Source organism: Equus quagga, chromosome 9 (genome assembly GCF_021613505.1).
Source record: "Equus quagga isolate Etosha38 chromosome 9, UCLA_HA_Equagga_1.0, whole genome shotgun sequence".
Lineage (NCBI taxonomy): Eukaryota > Metazoa > Chordata > Mammalia > Perissodactyla > Equidae > Equus > Equus quagga.
Window position 1 is genome coordinate 120,273,940 of NC_060275.1, and position 24,623 is coordinate 120,298,562.

At 60.4% G+C, this 24,623-nt stretch overlaps 2 protein-coding genes across 4 annotated transcripts in view; both read right to left on the reverse strand.

Annotated features, from left to right (window-relative positions):
* On the reverse strand, window positions 1-18,099 carry SLC6A18 (solute carrier family 6 member 18). Of its 3 annotated transcripts, none has more exons than XM_046670962.1 (12): window positions 17,875-18,099; window positions 13,002-13,142; window positions 12,075-12,212; window positions 11,260-11,441; window positions 9,127-9,237; window positions 8,098-8,210; window positions 6,872-7,000; window positions 5,039-5,195; window positions 4,337-4,541; window positions 3,773-3,932; window positions 2,070-2,232; window positions 1-928 (listed from the first exon to the last, which is right to left on the reverse strand). In XM_046670962.1, the coding sequence occupies exons 1-12, from the start codon at window positions 18,032-18,034 to the stop codon at window positions 737-739; spliced, it is 1,851 nt and encodes a 616-aa protein (XP_046526918.1). In that variant the 5' UTR covers window positions 18,035-18,099; the 3' UTR covers window positions 1-736. The 3 variants fall into 3 exon arrangements, with proteins under 3 accessions (XP_046526918.1, XP_046526920.1, XP_046526919.1); XM_046670964.1 differs by having other exon boundaries at window positions 13,002-14,827; window positions 17,875-18,009; XM_046670963.1 differs by lacking the exon at window positions 2,070-2,232.
* A 3,395-nt stretch (window positions 18,100-21,494) lies between these two features.
* Window positions 21,495-24,623, reverse strand: part of SLC6A19 (solute carrier family 6 member 19) — an 18,670-nt gene continuing 15,541 nt past the window's right edge. The window contains exons 9-12 of the mRNA XM_046672077.1: window positions 24,393-24,597; window positions 24,118-24,277; window positions 22,103-22,265; window positions 21,495-21,899 (exon numbers count right to left, since the gene is read on the reverse strand). Of these exons, the coding sequence (XP_046528033.1) occupies window positions 21,696-21,899; window positions 22,103-22,265; window positions 24,118-24,277; window positions 24,393-24,597 (732 nt within the window). The 3' untranslated portion in view covers window positions 21,495-21,695. The remainder of the gene's footprint in view (window positions 21,900-22,102; window positions 22,266-24,117; window positions 24,278-24,392; window positions 24,598-24,623) is intronic.

The window sequence follows — 24,623 nt, forward strand, 5'->3', positions numbered from 1 at the left end:
CATTGAGAAAGCTTTTAGAAAACAAAAGGCAGAGTTTCTCAGAAATAACATCAGGGAGAGCCGCCAGCCCCCTAGACTTTCCCGGCCATGCTGACTTTCCCTAGCTGGCACTCACTCACTCACTCACTTGGGGCATCGGTCCTGGGGTGAGAGTGGGGTGTCGTGGGTTCTCTGTGACAACACAGACCCACACGTCTGCTCCTACTGGTTTCCCCATCACATACGCAGCCACGACAGACCCAAGTGCTACCGGTAAAGAAAGGGGCTTTCTGCGGGCCAGGGGCTTCCCTTCCGAGCTCACCGTGGGACAGCGCACCTCTTTCCTTGGAGATAAGCCCTAGGAACTCCCTCAACTTGTGTGGCGTGAGGGCCTCCAGCTGCAATGGGTGCAGGTGTGGGCCTTCTCAGAGGCCCCCTGCCGGCCTGCTTAGCCATCAGGACACCCCTGCCATTTTGCCCCTGGATTTGCCTGGAGCATCTCATGGCCACCCAGATGGTGCTGTGCAGGACCCAACTGCAGGGGCCCGGGAGCCGGACACCAGGCTGTCTTCTGTGTGGAAGACAGTGTGGACCATAATGTTGGAGCTGGGCTGTGCTGTGAGCAGGGTCTGGAGAGTGCGAGGGCATCAGGAAGCAACAACCACAGGTCTCTGGGTAGGAGGCAGGTCTGTAATGGGGTCCGGTGCTCTGTGCTCTGCGAGCCTTGCACAGGAGGGGCCCTCCCCACCGTCCCCCCTCAGCAGGCCCCGCTGTCCTGTGGCTTCAGGTGCATGTCCTGCAGCGCATCCTTCTTCTTCCTTCTGTGCCTGACAAGCAGCTGGGCCAGCGCGACAGCCGGGACCAACAGCACGGGCAGGAAGGACAGGAGCACACAGGTGACCTGCACCCAGCCCGGGTAGACGTTCTCCTGCTGCGTGGGGAACTGGTCCTACAGGGACATGAGACCACAGGTGAGCATCCAGGACGGGACAGCGTGGCCGAGCCCAGGGACCATCCCCACTCTCCACCCCCCAGGTGGAGCAACCTGACCCTCGCCACAGTGAGTGTGAGCGGTGTGGGGCCGCTTCACCCCGTCTCTCCCTGGAACGCAGCAGTTCATTCATTCTGGATTGGTTGATGGGAGAGGCACGTGGCTGGGGCAGTGAGGACACAGAGCCCATGTTCCAGGACAGGGGCCGAGCCCCTTGTGGGGACTGGGTTTGGAGAGGCAGGCCTGGCATCTGGGAGGCGTGTTAGAAAGAGCCCCCAACTACCCCAAGGGCCACCCGGGTCCGGGGCTGCCCTGACCTGCCCCGCTGGGCACGTGTGGATCATGTGTCTCCCTCCTCTCTAAGGGGGCGGCATCACCCACGACTCAGGCACCTCTTGTGAGGTCGACGTGAGGCACTAATGTGTGAACCTAATGGGACGATATTCACGCAAACCTTCTAGAAATTCAGCCCCATTCCTCCCCCACCCGCCAGCCACCACCCTGCGGATCTGCGGGGACAGCTCCCAGCTCTAAGGATCTGGAACAGGGTTGTTCCATGTTCCCGTGAAGGGGGCAGCACAGGTGAGCCTCTGAGCAGCCAGCCCGTGTGGCTCAGCTCAGCCCTGCCGGCAAGGGCTGGCACCAGTGTGGGACTCACACACCCTTCCCTCTGACTGGGCTCGGTGGCAGTTCAATGACACGCTCCACGCATGCCTTCTCCTGTCTCAGACCAGGAGCGGGCAGTGTGCAGCGCCCATCCTCACAGCACATGGGAAGTGTGGCTCAAGGGCTCAAGGCCACATCCCTGTGTGAGGGGCTCCAGGGCCCTGTGATACCATGGGAAACTGCTCCCGTCCTCCCACCAGTGACCGAGGGCCGTACCCAGGCTTGCCTGGGGCTGCCAGAATTGGCTCTGATGCCCCAGAGGATTCTGGAGGTCTGGCGGTCTTGGGTCTCATAGCAAAGGCAGCCCACGTGGTCACTTAGCGTGTGAATGTCTACTGTGAGGGTCCTCTGGGCCCTGGATGGCACCGGGGAAGAGCCAGGCCAGGCCCAAGGTTGGTCCCAGGGCTCCCGGGTCCCCACCCAAAGGACCTACATATTGGGGGTTCCAGGCCCTGTAGCTCGGTGGCGCCCTGGCCAGGAGGGCGATGTAAGCCACGAAGATGGTCAGCAGCAGCAGGGGGCTGACGACCTTCCAGGTCACCCGCCAGTAGAGGCTGGGCCGCCTCCCGGTCATCCACGCCACGTCATCGCAGAACCTGCCACCAAGACACGAGGCTCGGGCTCTCACACCTGGTCCCAGTGCCTGCCCTCCTACCCACTCAGCCAGCAGCCTTCGTCCAGTGTCACCAGGACGTGCCCCGTGGGGGCTGTCACCCACATCCACTCGACCTTTGCCCCCACGCCTTCCTGAGAGGCTGCTGGACAGGCAGCCCTCTCAGATCTTGTTGAGGACTCAGCCCCGGGGTGTGGGTTAGGAAGAGCCCGGCTGAGGGAGATGGCTGGGCAGGCAGCTCTCCCGGGATTCCTGGCCCCAGCCTGGCCCCTGGGGGAGCTGCCACTGGACAGGACCCGTGGGTTTCACTCCTGGGAGGCTCGGGCCACAGGGTGAGAAGCAGCAAGCCCCCACCCCGTGGGAGGGAAGGTGGGGCCTGACCTGGCCCCCCTCAGGGTCCCCAGATGGGGCGGAGGTAACCCAGGACGTGCAACAGCTGTGGCATTAACTACGCCCAGGAGCCGCAGGAAGACGGGACCCTCCTCCCGGCCCCTCCCCTGCCTGCTCCCCTCCCTGCCCCCAGCTCTGCTCCAGAGGGCTCCTGGTGCCTCCTGAGACCCCGCGGCCAGTCAGAGCCCAGGCTTATTGCTTCTCCCCACATGGCTGGGCCAGCCCCCACCAGACGGCTGCCTCTCGCTCCTCCTCTCCAGGTGGGCAGCATCCCACCTCGGGACAAGCCCACCGGCCCCATGCCCACAGAGCAGCAGTGAAAGCCCTGGCATTCAGGACCTTCCAGGACCCCTTGGTGTCCAAGGACAGGGAGCACAACCTCCAGAACCACCCGGGCAGGGCTGTGGTCAGGGGCAGCAGGTGCGAGTGCGAGTGTGACAGGTGAGAATGCAGGTGTGAGTAACGAGAGTGATAGATGTGAGTACAGGTGTGAGTGACAGAGTGACGGGTGTGATGGGTGTGAGTGACAATGAGTGACAGATGTGAGTACAGGTGTGAGTGTAAGTGTGACAAGTGTGAGTACAGGTGAGAGTGAGAGTGGCAGGTACAAGTGCAGATGTGACAGGTGTGAGTGCCAGTGTTACAGGGGTAAGTGCAGAGATGAGTGACAAGTGTGAGTGCAGGTGTGACGAGTGCAGGTGTGACAATGAGAGTGACAGGTGTGCGTCAGCCAGAGCCTGGTGGGGATGGGCAGGACCAGTGCTGGGCCTTCTCAGAGGCCTCTGGGAGGGGCTCCAGGCAGGGTGAGGCTCGGAGCCCTTGGTGGGCCTCCCGGCGCCCTAGTGTCCACCTGTCCTTGGACTTCAGGAGTCCGCCCACATGGCTGGAGACTGCCATTGTGTGGCTCGCCTCCCGCAGCCTGAGAGGCTGGAGAGCCAGGCGGGGCAGGCCCATGGGTGCTTCTCTGGACCCTGGGAGCCGCCCTCTCGTGTGTTTTTGAGGGGCGCAGGTGGTCCCGTCTCGTCCTGTTGCTGCCTGGAGACCTGCTGGGCCCATACCTCGTACACGGGACACCCTGAGCAGAGGGCCAGGACCCCGACCCCAGCTGGACCTCCAGGGGAAGCTGAGCTCACCGATTCATCCCGTAAACGTAAACGATGCCAACCACCTCCAGGAAAGCGAAGATGACCAGGTTCAGAGAAACAGCGTAGCGGTCGAAAACCTCGAGCCAGTAGTTTCCGGAGTGCAGCGTGAAGTGGATGGAGGCGAGGAAGCAGCTCAGGCAGGCCACCCCTGAGGGACAGCGCCGCTCTGAGCAGGTCGCCCTGGCCGCCGCCCTCCTGGCTCCCAGCTCCTCCTCTCCTGTCCCTCCTGCCCACTGCCTCCCCCGCCTGAACCCAGGGGGACAGGGTCTCAGCCTCATTGGGCAGCACAGGAGGGAATCCCTTGCCCTCTGCCCCTCCCTGACCCTTGGCTCTCCCGTAATGGCCCTCAGGGGACGTCAAGTCAGCCCAGAGCCACTGGGACCAGCCCTGAGAGGTGACGAGGCTGCCCCAGCCTTCCGCTGGGACTGCAAAACCGCTCTCTAGCCCTCAGGGATGAGGGGCGTCTGGACAGTGGGCAGGAGTGGACAGAGGGGTGGGAGGCAGCGGGATGGCACGGATGGGCCCTGCAGGGTGGCCTGGCTGTCCACTCACCAGTCAGGACCTCCTTGGGGACCCATCTGGGCATGACCCCCATGTCCAGGAGCGGTGTGATGACAGCCTCCATGTTCCCGAACATGGACGACAGGCCCAGGGTGAAGAGCATCCCGAAGAACAGCACGGCCCAGCCCGGGGCCCCCGGCATGTGCAGGATGGCCTCCGTGAAGACGATGAAAGCCAGGCCTGTGCCCGAGGCACTCTGCAACACACGCCCCACACTGAGACATGTGCATGGGGCACCCACGCTGTGACACACACACTGCACACCCTGCGCTGTGACAGGCAGGTCACCAACACCCCTCCTGACCTCCCGGCTGAGGCAGGGGCCTTGCCCCATCTGGGCTGCGCCTCAACAAGCCGTAGGTGCAACTCTGAGGGCAGGGGACCATTTCCCCTTGAATAACCTGCAGCCGACAGGTGAAGTGGGAGCCTGGGGCCCTGGGCTCAGGCACCCCTCAGACCCTGCCCTGGGGACCTGCCTCCTGTCTGCCCGCCCCAGCCTGCTGTCCCTGGCCCACGGGTGACAGCTGGCCCTGCGGGCAGCTGCCTGACTCTGGCCATGGCCTGGCCCTGTGACCCTCGCTCTGGCCCCACGCCCGGGATACCCACCCATGACACCCGCTCTCCCAGCCAACCGTCTGCAGCAGGCTTCGGCCCTGCGTGGCCCCACTGCCCTGTGGCAAGGCCCCCAGCTACCTTGTCCAGAAAGTCCTCGAGGCGGCAGGACTCCAGGCCGAGCCCGGCCACCCTCTCGGGCTGGGTGACGTTCAGATGTGCGAGGACGGCAGCATAGTCGTCCCTGGAGATGCTCTGGTCGGGGAAATCGAATGCATTGATGAGGTGGAGGATGTTTCTGCAGGTCAGAGAGTCTGGGTGAGTGCTGGGTTGGGTGCCCGGTACCCGCCACAGGCACACTGGGAAATGCGGGAAAGGACGACGGCATCCCTTGGGTGGGGTCTCGAGGACACCTGTGGCAGGGTCAGCCCTCGCGGGGCACTTCACGCACACTGGGGGAGAGAAGGCAGTTCTCGCCCCTCAGGGGACCCCAGGCCTAGAGGGGGACACGTCCCTGTGGGTACGAGTGGGGCGGTGGCAGCTCCCTTGCCCGCTGGGTGTGTGGGTCCCCAAGCAGCACGGGGGCAGCGCTCCCAAAGGCTTCTGGGACGGACGGGAGCCCCAGCACTCCGTGAGTGTTTCGTATTTGTGAATCCGCCTACTCGCAGAACTTATTTGCAACCTAGGACTCAGTAGTCACGGTGCCCCTGCAGTTACGTGCGGACAGGTCCAGAGTGGCAGAAGCTTCGAGTCGCCCACCTTCCAAGCTGAGCTCGGCCAGGCCGCCACCCGCCTTCTTGTCTCAGCTCGGGGGCTGCAGATGGCTCCTCACAGTCTCGTCAGGGCCACCGCTCTCGCCTTTTTGTGCTTTTCGTTGGTGACTCTGCTGTGTAGAGTGTCCTTTAGGCATAGCCCTGAAGAGCTGTCTGTGTCCTAAAGGCAGCAAGAGGCTGGGACGTGCCCCTGGCCCCAGAAACACGTCGGAGGAGCTTCGTTCAGACCCCAGTTGCTGTTGTTGACAGGTGCAGTGCGGGTGGACCAGCGCTGTGCTCATGGGCGTCTCCATGGAAGAGCTGCTCCTACTGCTCTCGAGCGGGGGTCACGCGGTCACCAGGGCACAAGCTTGCAGCCTCTCTAGAACATTCTGCTGGGGGGGGCACATGCTCGGCAGCTCCCAGGGCCGTGGGGCTCTGGCTGCGCCTCATGCAGCTGCCCCATCCTCCTCTTCCTCTCTCTGCGGATGCGGCCCCAGTGCGGTCAGAACAGCTGTCTCCCGTGGCACTGTTAGCCGGGGCCGGATCGTTCTGGGGTGTCCCGGGTACCGTGGATGGTTAGCAGCGTCATGGAGGGCTGCCTGTGCCCTTGACGGGCTGTCACAGGTAGACCACGTCTGGAAGGCCATTTGCAAGAAAGAATGGACAGTGCCATGCCATTTGGTGCAGTAAGTCCAGACGTCAGTGTCCTGGGGCTGCTGTGACAAATGACCACACGCTGGAGGCTTCAAACAACAGACCTTCGTCCTCTCTCAGCTCTGGAGCCAGAAGTCTGACGACAAGGTGTCACAGGGCTGTGCTCCCTCCGAGGCTCCAGGGGAGGGTCCTTCCCGCCTCTTCCAGCCCCTGGGGCCCCAGGTGTCCCTGGGCTTGTGTCTGCATCCCTCCAACCTCTGCCTCCGTCGTCATGTGGCCTCCTCCATGTGTGTCTGTGCCCCTCTCTGTCTCTTATAAGGACACTGTCATTGGATTGGGGCCACCCTATGCATGAGGACCTCTTCTTAACCAATGGTACTGGGAAGACCCTGTTTCCAAACCAGGTCACGTGCTGGGTTTGGGTGGACGTGCACTTTGGGGACACTCCCCACCCCCCTCCCCTAAAGACGTGAAGGTAGTCATGTGGCACTCTCTGTGAGCAGCGGCCTCTGACAGCCATGCCCCATAGACGCCCCGCCCCATGGAACCAAGGCGCCAGGCTCACCTGTCCAGGCAGCGCCCGTGGTCATTGGCTGCCTTGAACCCCAGGACAGAGAAGACGATGATGGCGGCGTAGAGGGAGGTCATGCTGTTGACCAGGGCAATGGTCACCGCGTCCTTCTTACAGTTGTTCCTGGGCAGAAACAGCACATCACGGGGCTCTGTGTTAGGGCCCCTGGGGAAGAAGCCAGGAGGGGGCTTGTCGCCCCTTGCCCCCCAGGCTGTGCCCACTCTGCACATGGAGCTTCTTGTGTGCTGCCCAGAAACACTGGAGCTGTTGCTGGTGGTCTCAGGGCAGGTTCAGACCCTCTCCTCACTGACACCTCGCTGCCAACCCCCTACCTCCCGACCCCCTACCCGCTAACCCCGTCCTTACTGACCCCCTCCTCACTGTCCCTCTCCCCACTGACCCCGTCCTCACTGTCCCCCTCCACACTGACCCCTCCCGATCCCCTCCCTGCTGACACCCTCCCTGCCAACCCCCCTCCACTGACCCCCTCCTCACTGTCCCCCCCGCCCACCCCAGCTCAAGGCTGCTGAGGGTCCTCAGCTCACTGAACCCCCGTCCCCACAAGGCTGAGCCACAGGGAGCTGGAGCCGTGGGGAGGGTTCGGGGAGCGGGATGTAGGTCTGGCTGAGATCATCCCCAAATGAGACCTGCACACGAGCTGCTCCGAGTGTGAGCCGAGGCAGTCGCATGTCCACGCATGGGTACAGCCCCGGGCCCAGCGCATGCTTCTACCCAGAGGGGCCTGCCCTGCGTTTCCTGGGTCCGCCTCCCACCCACCTATGACAAGCACGTGGAGCCAAGTGTGTCTGGAGTGTCGGTGTCATGGTGCCGCTCAGAGGTATATACGGGTCCACTTTAGTGCTGTGGGCACACTGGGCCTCCTAGAGCCGTGTGCATGGTCCTGGTGGCAGGTGGTGGCCTTGAGTCTATTCTAAGCAACTAGAGAGGCTGACACTCTGCATTTCTGCTCTTGTGACCTCCAGCATCGCACGTGGTTCATTTTAGTTGGTGTCAGCCCCACTTATGGCCTTGTTCCTGGGCGCGCTCCAGAATGTGCTGGAGGCTGCCAAAGGGGATGGCGCAGTAATTGCTGGAGCCAAGAGTCTGCTCTTATCACAAGCTCATGCCAGGTCACCCTCTTCCTGTGGGTGACGTCACGATAAGGAAGTGCCCTGTGGGGCCCACGTCTCTGGCGGAAGGGCTCCACTGCCCAGTCCTACCTGGGTGGGTTGTAACTGGAGAAGGCGATGTGTCCTCCGAAGGCCAGGGACAGAGAGAAGAAGATCTGGGTGGCCGCATCCAGCCACACTCGGGGGTTCTGGAGAATCTGCATCTGGGATGAGACCGGGAACCCAGTTATGCGGCAGACAAACCACACTGGCCTGGGCGCCTGCCATTCCAGAGCATTCCCAAGGCTTCCTTTGGGAAAGCCCTCGTGAGGGATGTGACCCGCTCAGGCCCGGAACAGGGTGGGACCGGGTGTGAGGAAGTGCTCGAGACCACACAGCACAACAAACTCGCCAGCCTGCTTCTGTGACAGCTCCTGTCCACCGGGCACGCAGGCTCTGAGAACTCGGCCAACAGACCTCCCGGGGCTGGGAAAGGCAACTTGAACTGGGGTGTGTTTATTCTCTCCTTTCAGACCTGGTGGCTTTGAGCGACCTGAAGGCCCAGGCAGGGTCCGCGTGCGCAGTGCCTGGTCTCTGCTGCTGGGGATCCACTTCCATACCCAGGGACCCCCTCTTCCCCTGGGGAGGCTTCAGGGGGCCTTCTGTGCAACCCCTGAAATCCCCCAGGGAATGCTGGGGTCCTGGAGGGTATGGAATGGTCCAGAAGTAGGACGGCCTCCAGTGGGCAGGCCCCTCGGTCCTGTGGCTCCTTGCCTGGTGAGATCGAGCAGCTGAATGAGGACCTCAAAGGTGTGGGGTTCAGGACACTAGGGGCTGGAGATCTGGGATCCCAGCCAGCCTCTCCCCTGAACCAGGGCCCCAACCCCGTGTTTCATGTCAGTCTCCACTCAGATGACCTGCAGGCACTGAAGTGTATACATCCCAAACCACATCCTCCGGCTCCCTCTCCCTCCGATCCTGACCTGCTCGCTCTCACCCTCACCCAGCCCGGGGCAGCCTCGCCTCTGGCTCACAGCCACTCACACGGCCAGGGGATGGCACGACCTGGGCTGTGCTGTGGCCCCGACCCGTGTGTGTGCTGGGGCCCGGACCCGGGACTCCTACTCGAGACCCACTTACCTTGGGGGTGAACAGGTAGGTTAAGCCTTCAGTGGCCCCGGGCAGGGTGAGTCCTCTGATGAGGAAGATGGTCAGGACCAGGTAAGGGAACAAGGCTGTGAAATAAATTGCCTTAAAGAAAGACAGATTGTTAGACTTTTTGATATAAAAAGCTTGAGCCAGGCTGGCGTGCCAGAACGGCCTCTGTGGCCAGAGTTGTGTCACCCACGTGGCATTCCACATCGGGGCGGAGGGCACTGTGGGGGATGGTGGGCAGTGGGCTCCAGTCAAGCTTGGAGGGTTTGGGGCTTGCCGTGACGGTCACACATGGATTCACGTATGCTTCTGTGGCCTGTGGGGTCAGCTGAGGCGGTCACAGACCACCAGGTGGGCGGCCGCCCTGTTGTCCATGCTGCAGGCTCTTGTTACATCAGCATCCTCTTCCTTCTCACTCTGATGCCCCACAACCGGCCACTTCCCGTGGCCTCGGACCGCACCCCTCCCTGCATCCCTCCCCCGGCACAGGGCCAGCCCGAATTCTCGGTCAGGTCTGGGCAGGGTCTGCACAAAGACAGTCTACAAATGGACTTCTTCCCTCACTGCCCCGTGTTCCTGGATACAGACTGACTGTGGGGATCACCTGGAAGCATCTTCAGGGACTTTCATAAGAGGAATTTCTAGCTGCCTTGTTGGGCCTAATGGTGGCTTTGGTCTGAGTCCGTAATTCCAGTCCTCACTGAGAATAACTGCAACTTCCACAGGCTGACTGAGAGGACGCAGGCCCACTCGGGTCCGGGAGAAAGCTCCACAACCACGACGAGGGCCTGAACAGCGTGGACCTGCACTGCGCTCGTTTGAAGGTTATATCTGCATGTAAGATACCAGACGCATCCCTGCCCAAGAGAGGAGGGCCGGGGAGCCCCTGCACCGCATGCACCACCAGGGGCTTGCTTGTGAGCCCGAGGCTCAGGCTCCCCGTCCTTTCTTTGCGGGAACCACGTGAGTAACTATTGATAACATTTTTCTCATCATTCAAGTCTCTTCAAAAGATAAGTGATTGTTTAAAACAAAAATGCTAACAATGCACTTGCTGTTTATAACACATTATAAGTGAGACGTGTGACAACAACACAGAAGTCGGGAGGGAGGAAGTGGAGAAGGATGCTAGGAGGTCCCTCTACCACATGCGTGCTACAGTGTCGCTCGAAGACAGACCAGGATAAACTGAAGACTGTGCCATGACCCCCGACGCAACCACTAGAATAACAAAACAAGGATCACAGCTAACAAGCCAACAAAGGACGTAGAGCCAGACGCCAGAAACACTCAGAAAAAGAGCACAGATGGGGCACGCTGAAAACAAACACAGGATGACAGGTTTAAACCCATCAACAATCACATTAGAGGTAAATGGTCTAAGCACCCTAGATGAGAGGCAGCGATTGTCAGACTGGATGAAAAAGCAGGACCTGACTGTGTACCATCTACAAGAAACACCCTTTAAATAAAGGGCCAAACAAGTTAAAGAAAAAGAATGAAAAAATAATACACAGTGTTGACATAGTGGAAAGAAGGCTGAAGTGGCTTTGTTAATGTCTCAGTCAACTCCCAGCAAAGACTATCAGCAGGATAGGGATGGTCGTTTCATAATGACAAAGGGATCGATTCTCCAAGGAGACACTAGCCAGCCCTAGGGGTCTAGTGGTTAAGATCCCACACTCTCACCACTGCGGCCCCGGTTCCCGTCCGTGGGTTGTCATACTGCTGTGGCTGCGTGTGGCTGTGATGCTGAAAGCTATGCAACCAGGATTTCAAATACCAGCAGGTCACCCATGGTGGACAGGATTCAGTGGAGCTTCCAGACTAGACAGACTAGGAAGAAGGAGCTGGCCACCCAATTATGACACATTGACCATGAAAACCCTGTGAGTAGCAGCAGAGCATTTTCTGATACAGCGCCAGAAGGCAAGAGGGTGGTGCAAACAGACGGGACAGGTTCCCTCTGCTGTGCACAGGGTCACTAGGATCAGAATCAACGTGACAGCACTAACAACAGGCAGAGCCTCTAACCCGCGGTGCAAACACTGACAGAAGCCGGGAGGGGCCCCTGCAGCGGGAGGGAGGGGGAACTGAGGCCGGCCTGTGGGCTCTCACCTTCCCAGTGGTTTCGATGCCTCTGATGATGCACAGGTACACGACTGCCCAGGAGGCCACCAAGCAGACCAGCAGCTGCCACTGGATGGAGCCACTGTCATTGATGTCAGCTGTGACGTTCAGCGTCTGCCGATACCAGAAGTAGCTCACGGAGCTGCTGCGCTGGCATTCTTCCACGAACCCTGGAGCCAGGAGGGGCCCATCACAGCTGGCCACCAGGCTTGAGCTGGGATTCAGGCTTCGCGGACCACCGCCCAAGAGCACAGGCTGCGGACAGCCGGGCCTGGGGCTGCTGCCGGAGCCCTGGGCCCACCAGCTGGCCCCTGAGTGAGGGCCAGGGAGTGAGGGTCAGCAGCTGGTGCCTCCCGCCGCCCAGGGCGTCCAGCTTTGGCCTATGGGGCAGATGAGGGGAGCCTCCTTCCCCAGGGCTGGCCTCATTCGGCAGGTGCCACTCACAACGTTTGTTATCAGCCAGAGGCAAGAAGGGAAAGAGGGTTAACCCAGCTTTGTGAGCACACATGAAAATCACACTGTTGCCCAAGTCTCGGAGAGCCCCCCACATGGAGCAGTCGACTGAGGCCTTGGCCTAAAGGCTTAAGTCAGCGAAGCAGCAGCTATCGCCTACCCTCTTCTCACTGGGCAGCGCACTGCGCAAGGGCACGCCAGCCATGCTAGGAACAGACGGGGTCTCCGTGGGTCCCCAGGCCCGGCAGCGAACAGCGGGTAAAGGGAATGTGATTTCAAGTGTGCTGCGTCAGGGAGATGCGAAGGGCTCCTCGGGCAGCACCGAGCTCCCTCCAGGCCCCGGGCGTTACCTGTGGGGTTGCGGTCGGGCGGGCAGGCGCTCCAGGGCAGCGGGTTCTGGAAGGAGTTGAGGAGGTACCACAGCACCCACGTCAGGACGGTGTTGTAGTAGATGCCGATGAGAGTGGACACTGTGAAGCAGCCCAGCCCTGCGGGCGCCAGCGAGGGTCAGTGTCTCTCCATCAGCCACCTCCCTGTTAAGAACGCCCTGACGCCCGCTTCACCATTTCCACTGCCCTGGTCACTCCAAGGGGATCCCGCCACCTCCCCCACCGCTGACCCACATCGGTCACACTCTTCCCTGGGAGATGCCTCATTTTTATGGCCATGCGGGCTGTTCTTGGCTACGTTCTTGGGCCACGGTCCACTGGCTTTCTAGGTTGTTTCCAGATGGATGGGTCTTTCAGACGGTGCTGCAGCCACCAGAGGGGCGTGTCACAGGCCTGGATGGTGACGCTGAGACCCTCTCACCGCAGCGCCCCATCTTGAAGGTGTGCAAGGAGTGTGTGCCCTCTGGGTGTGCCGTCATCCAGGCTTCTCTGATGCCCACGAGCTCCCAGGACGTGCAGGCTCAGCGCTCGTGTGTGATAGGCCCGGAGTGATTCAGGGCAACTGGCTCCTGCTCCGTGGGGCTGGGCCCATCGCCTCCTCCTCCTCCTCCTGCACCGGAGCTCACCCCACACAGCGCCCTGCACTCTAGTCTTTCCTCGTGCTTTTGGGGGAGCCACTCGAGGCTCCTGGAAGAGGCCTCCTCCTAGTGTGATGGGATCGCTCCCACACGGATCTGCTGCCTGGGTCTCCCTGAGCCTTTACACCTGCTTCCTCTGTAGGTTCGAAACCACTGACAGTGACCAGGGACATGCAGCACACGTGACCTGCAGCCCCGGTCCCCGCCCTCCCAGAGCACACGCAGGCAGGAGTCAGGGGTGGCCACATACCTATTCCACCCAGGTAGGGCGAGATGGTTGTCCAGACCCCGATGCTGCCCTTCCGCAGGCGCTGGCCGATGGCGAGCTCCATGTGGAAGAGCGGGATGCCCTCGAAGGCCAGGGCGATGAAGTAGGGGATGAGGAAGGCCCCTGCGAAGAGCCGAGGTCAGCAGACAGTCGCCGTTCGCCCAGCGGTGCCTCAGGCTGGAGGACAGCACGTGGGAAAGCACCCCAGAGACCTCCCGGAGACGGGGAGACCAGCCCGAATGTCCCGGCCCCTGCTCGGGGCAGCCGAGACCCCCCCAGCGGGGCTGCCACGCCCCTTCCTGACTTTAGTTCAGTGTGTGTGACCAGGTGACCATATAAGCAGGGCTGGGACGTGAGGCCCTAGGCCGTGTCTTGAGGGGTGTGAAGGGCTCAATAAGGAGCCGGCTCACCCCCTGAGCCAGGACGTGGGGTCTGAGCGAGACCCCCGTCCAATTCAGAGTTAGCTCAAGGTGCTTCATTGTTTGAGACGCCCGGTGACGTCCTCCTGGAGCTTCGGGGTCCAGCAGTTAACAGTTGGTCCATCTTCGGGAAGAACGAGGCAGTGGGACAGGACCTAGGAGCTCGGGAGCCTCCGGGATGCGCCTCCCAGACGATCAGCCCCTTTCATCAGTGTGGTTCCTGAAATTCTCGAGTGTTCGGAAGTGGGGCTGACAGAGGTGGTGGAGGCCGTCCAGCGGACTCGGGGCTTTGCTGCTTGTTTGACCCCCCGCGGTACCCAGGACAGGCCTGGTTTGCTGTCGCTCCGTCATTGGGCAGCCTCCCCCATCATGGCACTTTGGTGGTGAGTTTCATAACAAATGGGCTGTTTTGTTCCTACTGAGACCCTGGCCTCTCCCAGGAGGGGAGCTGGTTTTTGTTCACGGAATGTTGGAGAAGGTCGATGCCTCAGGTGGTCTCTCAAGCTTTGCCCTGAGTCGGGGCAGGGACCTGTTTCTCCGCCCCTTCACCTGCAGCATCACCCCTGCATCCTTGTCCGCATCCTAGGTCCAGATGCTGGGAGAAGGACACCCACAGCGATGGTGGGAGGAGGGCTCCACGTCCCCAGGAGGGAGCATGCACGGTGGGGAGACGTGTCGACCGGCCCTGCGGCCCCGAGGGAAGAGCAGGCAGAGGACACAGCGACGCCCTTTGCACTTGAGCCAGTGGCGAGGAGCTGAGTGCAAGGCTCAGTCCACAGGTGCCAGGAGCGCGGGTGGGGCCCCGGCCTCTCCTGGAGCCCAGACGCGGAGGCTCCTCCACGGCCCGATGGACCCCGTGGATGTTCTCCTGCTGTCGAGAGGAGAGCTGAGTCCCCGGTGCCCATGTTGGCACCTCAGTGCCCCTGGGGCCGCGCTGCGATGGGTGGGCGTTCACAGCGGTCTGTGGGCTTTGGGTGGACACGTGTCACCACTTAGGTGCTCCAGGACCAGGGCGTCTCTTCCTCATGGGCACGCACAGGGCCTGCACAGCGCCAGGGGCAGCCCTGACTTCAGGCCTCCTGACCTATGGGGCTGGCCGAAATGGATGCCGGTCAGAGAGTTCAAGGCTCTTCCACACTCCCTGCGCCTCCCCCACTTGGCAGGGGCGGCCCGGGTCCAGCCTCCCAGAGCCGTTTCCACGAGCCACACTCAGGCCTGAGCTGTTTGCCAGCACAGCCTCCCTCTGGTTTTCTCATCACCTTCAGGTGTTTTGACACTGGGTCAGGGCCCTGGAGAGAGCAGGTGGCCACAGAGCCCTCGGCCCACGTCAGCTCCTACACCGGACTCCACGGCCAGCGTTTGGGGCAGAACAGTGCCTATTGGTGTCACCTATACAGTAGCAAGAAGACAAAGGAGCATGAGAGAAGAAAGTCGAATTCTGGGGGGACTCCACCTCGATGGAAGCACTGGACGCCCAGGGACGGCCGGCACCTGCAGGCCAGGGCTTGGAGCCAGGGGTGTGAACAAAGCCAGGTCCCCCCGGAGCTCCAGGCAGGGAGAGGTGCCATTCACAGCACTGGGGGCCAGGCGCACAGGGAGGAGCCCTCCACAGCCCACATTTCTCCATCCTGCGTGGTGGGGTCTCAAGCAGGTGTGCAGAACTCCCAGCCACCCTGGGGCCGCCGTGCGTACACCTGCAGCGTGGTGAGGAGAGACACAGGGAGCAGCCTCAGGGGCCCTGGAAGTGGGCGCCTGGCTGTGGGACAGGGCTCCAGGTCACAGGTACAGGATCTGCTGTCGAGAAGGGCTGTAGGCTCCCAGCCGGCCAGGCCCCGGGCCCCACGGCCCCTGCACTCTGTGGGGAAGGTCACAGCTAGACGGGGCCGGGACATGCCTGGAGCCCAGGTGGGCACTTAGGAGCCAGCTGAGGTCAGCGAGGCAGGGACCGCCCAAAGGAAAAGATCCCAGGGAGGGAGGGAGGGAGCTTCCCTTTGTGGCTGACTCTGCCACGTTTTGTGGAGAAGAGAACGAGGAGCATTCTGTGATTACAAGATTGAAGCCATATGGTCGGAGCATCAACTTTTCGCCTTACATGCATTTTAGCTTTATTCCGGCCTCCGTGGGGACAGTAAGTCAGATAAAACCAAAAGGTTTTGGAGGATGGGGCTGGCAGCCAGAGGACCCAAACACGTGACCAGAGTGTTGGCGCTTTCAGCCCCTCCCCCAGCCTCCAGGTGGGAGGGGGACGGAGATGGAGCCAATCACAGAGAACCAATGATTTAATCCCTCACCAGTGGTCACTCCACAGGACAGGGTTTGGAGAGTCCTGTGGAGGTGCTGGGAGGGTGGGGAGCTCCGAGCCCTTCCTCAGACCTGGCTCCACATGTCTCTTCCCTCTGGCTGTTCCGAGTCGTATGCTTTATAAAAGCCTGGGGATAGGAAGTAAAGCGTTGTCTTGAGTCCTGTGAGCAGCTCTAGCAGATGTTGGAACTGAGGAGCGGGTCATGGGACCCGTCGAATTTGTAACCAAATTGGACAGAAGCTGTGGGTAGCCTAGGAACCCACTACTGAGACTGGTGTCAAGGTTGGGGGGCGTCTTGTGGGGCTGTGGAGTCTGCACTAAATCCAGGTAGACAGTGTCCGGAGTGTGTTCAATGTTGGGACATCCAGACGGTGTCCGCTGAGAGCTGGAGGGCTAGCTGGTGTGGGGAAGGCCCTCGCACGTGGTGTCAGAATATTCAGAGCAGAAGAGGGGTTTTTCCTTTAGCACCAAATAGCTGGCAGACATGATCTGTCTTCACTTCACGCAGCCTGTTGGCTGGAGATGGGGCGATTGCTGTGGACGGCGGGTCTCGTTCACCATTGCCCACGTGGTAGGTGTGGGCCAGCCCCGCTCGTCAAGCACGAGGGACGCTGGATGCAATGCACGTGGGTTCAATCCACCAAGAAAGTGTTGGGAAGAAAAAGGTCTGTCGGGAACAGCCACAACAGCTGATGAAAACACTCCTGAGATCTGCATGGAGAGAGCCTCACGAGGACAGAAAGGAGCCCCTGGACAGGAACGTGACGCGCCGTCTTCCATGGGGATGACTGGGTGTTGTCAAGGTGGAAAGGCTAAGTCGGTCTAGAAATTCAGTGCAATGCCAGTGAAACCCTGAGGGTCTTTCATGGAAACCGACAACCTGGCTGTAATGTTCATACAAGAAAGTAACAGCCAGTAACATTTAAAAGAAGAATAGCAAACAGGACTTTCTGTGCTGCATCAAGGCTTATTATAAAACCCTAGGCATTAGTACAGCGCGACTTCCCGTGCCAGAATCCATACATCTCTCAAGCCAACGGGAGCAGAAGTCGGTTCAAATCAGTGCGGAGATCACAGCCCACTTAATGATTGACCCCACTCGTGGCCGCAAATGCGTCCTGGGGTGAAACCGTAACCCTGCGAGTGTTTGGTCTTGATGGCCAGCCTGGACCTGTCCGCAGGTGTGGTGGTTCCGCATTCCTTTGATTTAAAGGTGCTAAGACATCATCTAACAGCTCACCACGGGAGGATATTTATGTGATCGAGTCACTGTCAGTCCTCATCTAAATGCTGCGCTAAACCTGTCACAATGCTACCTTCAAAGTCTTGCCTTCGAAGAGAAAATTTACCAAAACAAGTGACTATGAGTGGGAGAGAAGGTGATATTCACCTCAGTAGGAATGAGTTTGTGCAAATTAAAAATTCGAGCTTGTCACTCACAGCTTATTTTCAAAACAGTCAGTGGTGGTGAAGGCGAGGCCGACGAGGGCCCCCCCCCACCCACAGGGAGCTTTGTTGAGGAAAAGGATGAGTGACAGAAAGTTAAATATTTTGTGACACGCGATGTGTGATTTCACATCTGGAAATGGAGCCCAAAGAATCTCTCAGAAACGGGGCCCTGAGCCCACGGACAGGGAGGGGGCGTGACTGTTCTCGGCCCTGGTCTTGGGGGGCACGTCCACCTCGCCCACCTCCTGTCACCGTTGGGTGTCGGGAACACGGATCTGGGTGGGAAGCTCCTGGAAGCCCTGTGGCAGCAGATCTGAGCCGGGGGGTGACCGGTCACGGGCAGTGAGACGGTCCTGGACGTTTGGTGGCCGCCTGCGTCTGGCCTGCCCCTGTCTCGCCCTCCTGACGCAGCCAGCAGTGGGGGGCCTCCAGGACCACCCGAGATCTGCCACCCCTGCTTCAGGGGGTTTGCGCTTTCTGGGGATCCTCGGACTGGAGCCCAAAGGGATGGTTCCTCTCTGGGTCACGCGTATCGCTAGTTCCCGGGAGGAACATCTCCCACTTGAGCTACCAGCAACCCACCTCAGGCCAGTTGGAGATGTGGGCTCTCTCCTCCCCACATCTGGTGGCCGGCGGGTCCCTGGGGGTTGGGGGCCTCACCTCCCCCGCGAGTCTGGGGGCTCACCTCCTCCGTAGGTCTGGCACAGGTACGGGAACCTCCAGATGTTGCCTAGACCCACGGCGAACCCCACGCAGCTCAGGAGGTACTGGAGCTTGTTGTCCCACTTGGGCCTCTCATCCCCGCTGCCGTCCCCAAGCGGGTCTGGTCCTGGGGCGAGTGCCATGCCCACAGCTCACTCCTGGCAGCCCGGCCCCACGGAGCCCTCCCGAGCCTCTGCTGGGGTGTGGAGGCCAGGAGCTGTCTCCCCCTGGGGTGTCTTTTTTGGTTATTTAAAACAAAAACCAGTGGAGCAGTTAATTGGTAACCCAGGCCAGGCCCTCTGTAACTCAGCTGTCCCTCCCTGACCCCTGGCCTCCACCCCACGTTCCACACCCGATGCAGGCAGCCTGTGGGCTGGGCCACCACCAGCGCTAGAGCCGTTTTCCTTGGCGGCCTCCCGTTCCCCGTCGGGGATGCTCAAGGACTCCCGAGACTGCGGTGTTGTTCTATAAAAATATTTACTTTTTAACTAACCTTTTGATTGTGAGATAATTGTGGACTCACACGTCACTACAGGACGCAGTGCAGAGAGCCTGTGCCCCCAGCTTCCCCCATGGCGACATCTTCACATATCTTGTCAGTGTCACACTCAATGTTGAGGCCGACAGTCATTCAGGACACGTCTGCCACTGGAGGGTCGCTCCTGCCCCTTTTAGAACCACACCCACCTCCTACCCCCACCCTAACCGCTCCCCCCCAGCAACATCCGATCTGCTCTCCTTCGCCCTAGTTTTCTCATATAAATGTCAAGAACGTCACATGAACGGAATCACACAGGGGGCCCTTGGGATCAGCTTCCTTGGCTCAGCCTCTTTCTCTGAACCTCTAATGCTGGGTCGGCTGTGGCTGAGCCGGCTGCCGTCCATGTTCACAGTCACAGAAGGGGCCTGGCTCCTGTCCAGTGGGGGCCGTCAGGAATACGCTGTGACCACGTCTGCACATGGGTTTTTGCGTGGACATAGGATAAACCCCAGGGCAGGATTGCAGGCTGCTTGTTGTGCCGTGTTTATTTTTAAGCCACATTTATTTTTCAGAGATTTCCAAGCTTCTCAGACTGTCCAAGGGTGGACTTTCCGTCTGGTTCCAAATGTTCCTCTTCTGAAGACATCGAGTGAGCTCCAGAAGCCCCACCCTCACCTCTGCCTCTGTCGGCGCCCGGCCGTGTCCGCACCTGGCCCGGGACCCCACCCTGCTGCCTAGGAATCCGCTTCCAGTGTAAGCCCGCCACGTGCCACGGATGGGAGCTCGGAGGGAGTTGGGGGGCCTGCACTGCAAAGGAGCTCCCAGGAGTGGGGACAGGATTGGGAGGAGCTCCCCCCACCCCCAGCACCCACAGCCACCCCTGGGTGACACCTGGCATGACGGGGGAGGGGTGGGGAGGAGTGGGCGTGGTGAGGTTGGGGAGACTTTTAAGGAAAGGGGGGGTGAGGGGAGGAGAGGGAGGCGTGGCCTAGCCCCCAGGTGCCCGCACAGGTGTTTCCCACCATCCTTCCGACTCCCTTTCTTGCCACCCAACCCTGCTGACCTCACCAGCAGCCTGCCCATCCTGAGGCCAAGGGCCACCCCTGCCTGTGCTTAACGGGGCACCCCGGGCAGTGGAAGGGGCCCCCCGCCACATCCTGGGCTCTGTGGACACAGCCTCGCGGCTCCTTCAGAGAAAATCTCCAGAAACCGGAACAGCAGTCCCACGCCGTCTGTTTGTGAAATGGGCGTCACCATAGGCTCATCCCTCTGCATTCAGAAACAACACTGAGGCCGAGAATATGAAATAGAGTGATTTACTGAGACAGACACACGTTATGCCCACAAAACTGGCATTTCTGACAATTTGCAAAAACACCAAGTCTGTAAAACAGGGCAGGACTCAGGTGACATAAATGCCTGGATCAGCCCCACCCGGTCAGCCCAAGAGCCTCTGCTCCCAGGCATCCGTATCGACGGGCACTGACAGATGTTTCCCAGTCGGAGATCAGAAAGCTTTGTGGGGAGGAGGGGTGAAGTCCCGAGGAAACCATCGGCACCGGGGGAGGGGTGGGCAGGGTGGCATGGGGCCTTGGGCTTCCTGGCAGGTGCATGCCGTCATGGCCCCGGATGGAGGGTCCTGGGCAGCCACCTGCTCTGCCTGTGGAGTTTGTAGATCATGGCGTCCAGGTGACCAGTGCATAAAGGACTTGATGTGCCGAGGTGTTCGGAGGTGCTGGGCTGGGACCTTGGGGCTGAGGTCTGTGGTCACTGCTGGATAGGAGGCCCTGGGCAGGGTGGAGTGCACCAGGATGCCTCCCAGGGGGAGGAGCAGGGCACTGGGGCCCACCCTCCACTGGGTCTCCCATCCCTGCCCAGAGAATTCTCAGAAAGTCCAGTTTAACTCAACCTTCCAGAATTTTCCGTGGAAAGTGGAGGTGACTAGTCTGTTGGAACAAACACCCCAAGTGGCAGGTCACTTTGGCTGAGGTGGGCTGTCACTTCCCACGCCTGGAGGGAAGCACCGAGGCCGCCTCCAGGGAGTGTCCCCATGTGGATGGTCTTCCGGGGGCTTCACAGTCCCTGACGTTGCTCAGGACACGTGGACCGTCCTCAGGCTCGGTGGCCGAGGCCGAGTTAGCGTATAACTCGTCTTTCCCAACATCTGGCTAAAAGTTCAGCTAATTCCTTTTAAGAAGGCGCAAAGGGTGTTTCTTCCTTAAATTACGCCAAGTTGGGTTTTGTTTAACTGCTCATCTATCTGTGGCAGCCAGAAGCAATGATTAAACGAGCGAGCATTCTTCAAGCCGGAATCTTGCCAAGGCTCGGAAACTCTTCAGGGGCTGGCAGACCCGCAGGACCTGGGAGGATCCGGCCAATTTCCTCCAACTCACTGGCCCGGGGGCCGCGGTCTCATCCAGACAGGTTTGAGGAGGGTGTGCCTGGGCACGGTGTAGAGGCACCCCCACTTCACCGCGGGAGTTCCCAGCAAGGGGAAGGGGTGGTGGACAATGACTCTCTCCAAGCAGCCGAGGCAGCAACGCACCCCTGTCTCCCGTGGGGTGAGCGCAGCAGGCGTGGCCTCCCCACCCTGCGGCCTTGGATCTCCCTCAGAGCATGGGCAGGGCGTGGCAGGACCGAGCAGAGTCTGTTCCCCACCGCATCCATGCCGAGGGCAAGCGACAGGGCAGCTGGGCCCCACGTGGCAGGTGTGTGTGGTGCAGGCAACGTGCATATGTAGACACAAACACACGCCCCTGCATGCACACACATACACACTTGCACACATGCACATAGCTGTGTGTACACATACACACAGACACACATGTGCACAACGCAATACACACTCTCACACATGTACGTACACTCATGCCCATGGCATAGATACATGCTCATGTATACTCACAGGGACATATACACATACTCACATGTGTATGCACACACACTTCACACATTCAAACACATACACACACTCATGCATATGCACACATGCAAACATGCGTATGCACACACACACTTGCACACGTGTACATGTACACACACACTCACAAATGTGCACATTCACACAGCATGCATGCACTCACACATGCATATACTCGCGTGTGCCCACACATGTATACATACTCACTCATGCACGCAAACATATAGGCACAGACTCACCTGTGCATACACACGTGCACACACCCATACAGCATACATACGTGTGTCACATGTGCACACACACTCACACATGTACACACTCACATGTGAACACACATATACACACACAAGTACACCCAGCCCCTCCTCAGATACCAGGCGCCACATGCTGTGGGAGGGACCACTCAGCACTTCAGGTCCCCGTTCACGGAGGCCGTGGACGGCGCGCTGACCAGCCCCTGGTGGTCCCCTGGCCTCTGGCAGTAGTTCCTGATGAGCTTGTAGATGGCAAAGCCGGGGATGGAGAGGCAGGGCACACCGGCCACGATGACAACCACGACGTACACCCAGCCCGGGTACGAGGTCCTCCGGGAATTGGGAAATTCCTCCTGGGGACAGAGGGAGCACAGGGTGAGCAGACACAAAGGCAGCCAGCAGGGTCTCCTTCAGGGGAAAATGTCTTCTGACCCCACTGAGTCTCACCTCCTGGCCTCGTGGGGGAGGGGAGGGAGACCAAGGCCCCACCCCCACGCCCGCCTCCTCCCAGGACGTGAGCCCCAACTCCCCTCCCTGGCGGCCCCTGTCCACTCACATAGGCAGGGTCCCAGACGCTGTATGTCAGCTCCTTGGTGACCTCGACCACGAAGAAGGCCAGGAAGATGACCAGCATGATCAGCGGGCTGACCAGTCTCCACATGACTTGCCAGAAGATGTTGGGCTTGTGACCGACCATGAACTCGATGTCCCTGTTGAACCTGGAGGGGCAGAGGCCAGAAGGGAGCCGTCACCCGCGGGACATCGCCGGGCCTCGAATCCCGTCAAGGCAGAGGGCAGGGCAGCCTCCCATGTCAGACGAATGGCCGCCGTCCCGCGATGCCGCACCCTGGCCTTTCCCTCGTCACACTTCCAGCCATGCTTCCAGCAGAGATGCGCCTCCCTGAGACGATGCCCGTCAGCATGGCAGAAGCCGTCCCTGGGGGCCTTGGGAGACCTCTGCCGTCCTCGGGGCCTGCCCAGCGCTCTGACTAGTAGACTCTCGTCCGAGGCCTCATCTCCCCCACGTGCCCTTGGGGGGCACTTACACAGTGTCGGGGTCACTACTTCTGCAGGAACAGAGGAGGGAGCCCATCCAGGCCGCTCCCCCCAGCCTTCTTGGCAGGGCAGCGGCCTGAGCCTGGACAGCCCCGCCATCTCCCACCCATCCTGTGCCCAACTCTCGTCTGCACAAATGAGTCTGTGGAAGTCTGAGTGGAGCGGGCAGAATGTAAACGGGAGCTGACCAGGACACCGGTGAACCAGAGGACGCTTCTGGAAAGCACCATCCCAGGCCTTGTACGGGCAGACCCCAGGAGCACGGTGCCAAGTCCCCCTGCTCGGGGCCATTCCTCCTTGAGGCAGGCCGCACCGTCCCCCAGGCCAGCGTCCAAAACTGTCCTTGGGCCGTTCGCGTGAACATGCCTGCTCCACAGCCAGCAGCATGGCAGGCAGCCACACACGCGTTTCCGGCTGAACATTCTTCCCCATATCTACTGATGTCACACTGAATGGGTCTGCACATGCCTGCCACCTGGGCTGGTTCGCATGTGCTGCCTAAATAAACACCCTGCACACGTGTCCCCACACATGCGTGCTCTCGGTGATGCATAGCAGGCATCCCAAAGCAGGGGCCCCTGGAAGAGCTGGTACACGTTTACTGTCGTCATCGGCAGCTGAAGCTGTGGCGACTCCAGCCCCGGCCAAGAACACAGGCACGTTTTCTGGATCCCACCGTCTACGGAGACGGCGGGAGGCCCTGAATTTTGGCCAACGGACGGCCACCTTTCTTTGCCTGAGGCTCTGTCTGTCTGGGGGCCGCTCTCTCCACCAATAAAGGCCCAGAGCACCTGGCATGGCAGCACCCCTGGCCGTGGACCCTGAGTTGGAGTAAAACACTCAGCTCCCTCCCCCTGGGCAGGCGCCCAGCGGGGTCCCACCGGGAACCCGTCACCCACACTAAGGCCCCTGCCCCCTCCACAACCAGCCCTGCCTCTCCGCCTGCACCAGCTCCCAGGGGCTGCTTCCAGCCGACTGGGACGCAGACATCCTTCTGCATTTCTTGGTCCATCTGTTCACAGCCTCCTTGGCCCCACGGCGTATGAGGCTTAACCCTGCTTGTCTCTGCAATGCAGCTGTTTTCCTGGCTTCCTATTTGCTTTTTGACGTTGCTTGTGATACTCTGGTTATAACACTTTTTAATCACAAGATCAGATCAGAGGTGTCTGTGTTTCCTTCCTGTTTCCTTCGTGGGTGCTGTCCCCTCCGTCCCCAGGACTGTGCAGAGGCTCCTGCCTCTGCTGTCAGAGTTCATCTTTGTACGTCAGTCTGGGAGCATCTGGGAGCTGGAGGGGGTGTGGTTTGGATTGCTCCGGACGGGCTTCCATCCGGGATCCATGTCATCTCCCACCACCCTCCTGGGCACCAGGCCCTTTGCTGCTATACAGCCCCCACCAAGGGACATGCACGTGGTCCCGTGTCGCGGGTGCCCGTCTCCCAACTTGCCCTGAGCACTGTGCTGCTCACCCCACCGTGGGGACCTCCTCTGACTGTGAGACACCCCGTCCCTCCTACCTGTCCACACCATACACGTAGACCACGGAGAACATCTCACAGAAGGCCACGATGAGCAGGGGGATGGAGCCAGCGTAATTGTCCATCAGGGAGAGCCAGTACTGGCCCGAGTTCAGCGTGAAGACAAAGGTGATGAGATAGGACCCCAAGCAGAGGAGGCCTGTGGGCGGACAGGGCACAGAGCGGCTGTGGCCAGAGGTTCCATGTCTGCCGCATGGCTGTGACCCCCGAAGGCCGTCCTCACTGCTCTGCTAGCACGGCCCGGCCCCAAGTACCTGTGACCAGCTCCTTGGGCCACTTTTTGGGGATGACCTTGAGGTCCTGCAGGGGCACGACCACACCTTCTACGTTCCCGAACATGGACGACAGGCCCAGGCAGAAGAGCATGATGAAGAAGAGCACAGACCACAGCGGGGACACCGGCATCTTGGTGATGGCCTCGGTGAAGACAATGAAGGCCAGCCCGGTGCCCTCCACGCCCTGCAGGTGGGCAGGTGTGTCACCCC

Bases quoted from the DNA above. Each gene is read 5' to 3' on its own strand.
- SLC6A18 (XM_046670962.1), bottom strand. From the start codon at position 18,034: ATGGCACTCGCCCCAGGACCAGACCCGCTTGGGGACGGCAGCGGGGAT. The intron at 11,442-12,074 runs GTAACGCCCGGG...TCCTGGCTCCAG, and splicing joins GCCCGACCGCAACCCCACAG to GGTTCGTGGAAGAATGCCAG. The intron at 4,542-5,038 runs GTAGCTGGGGGC...CGTGTGTTGCAG, and splicing joins TCGAGGACTTTCTGGACAAG to AGTGCCTCGGGCACAGGCCT.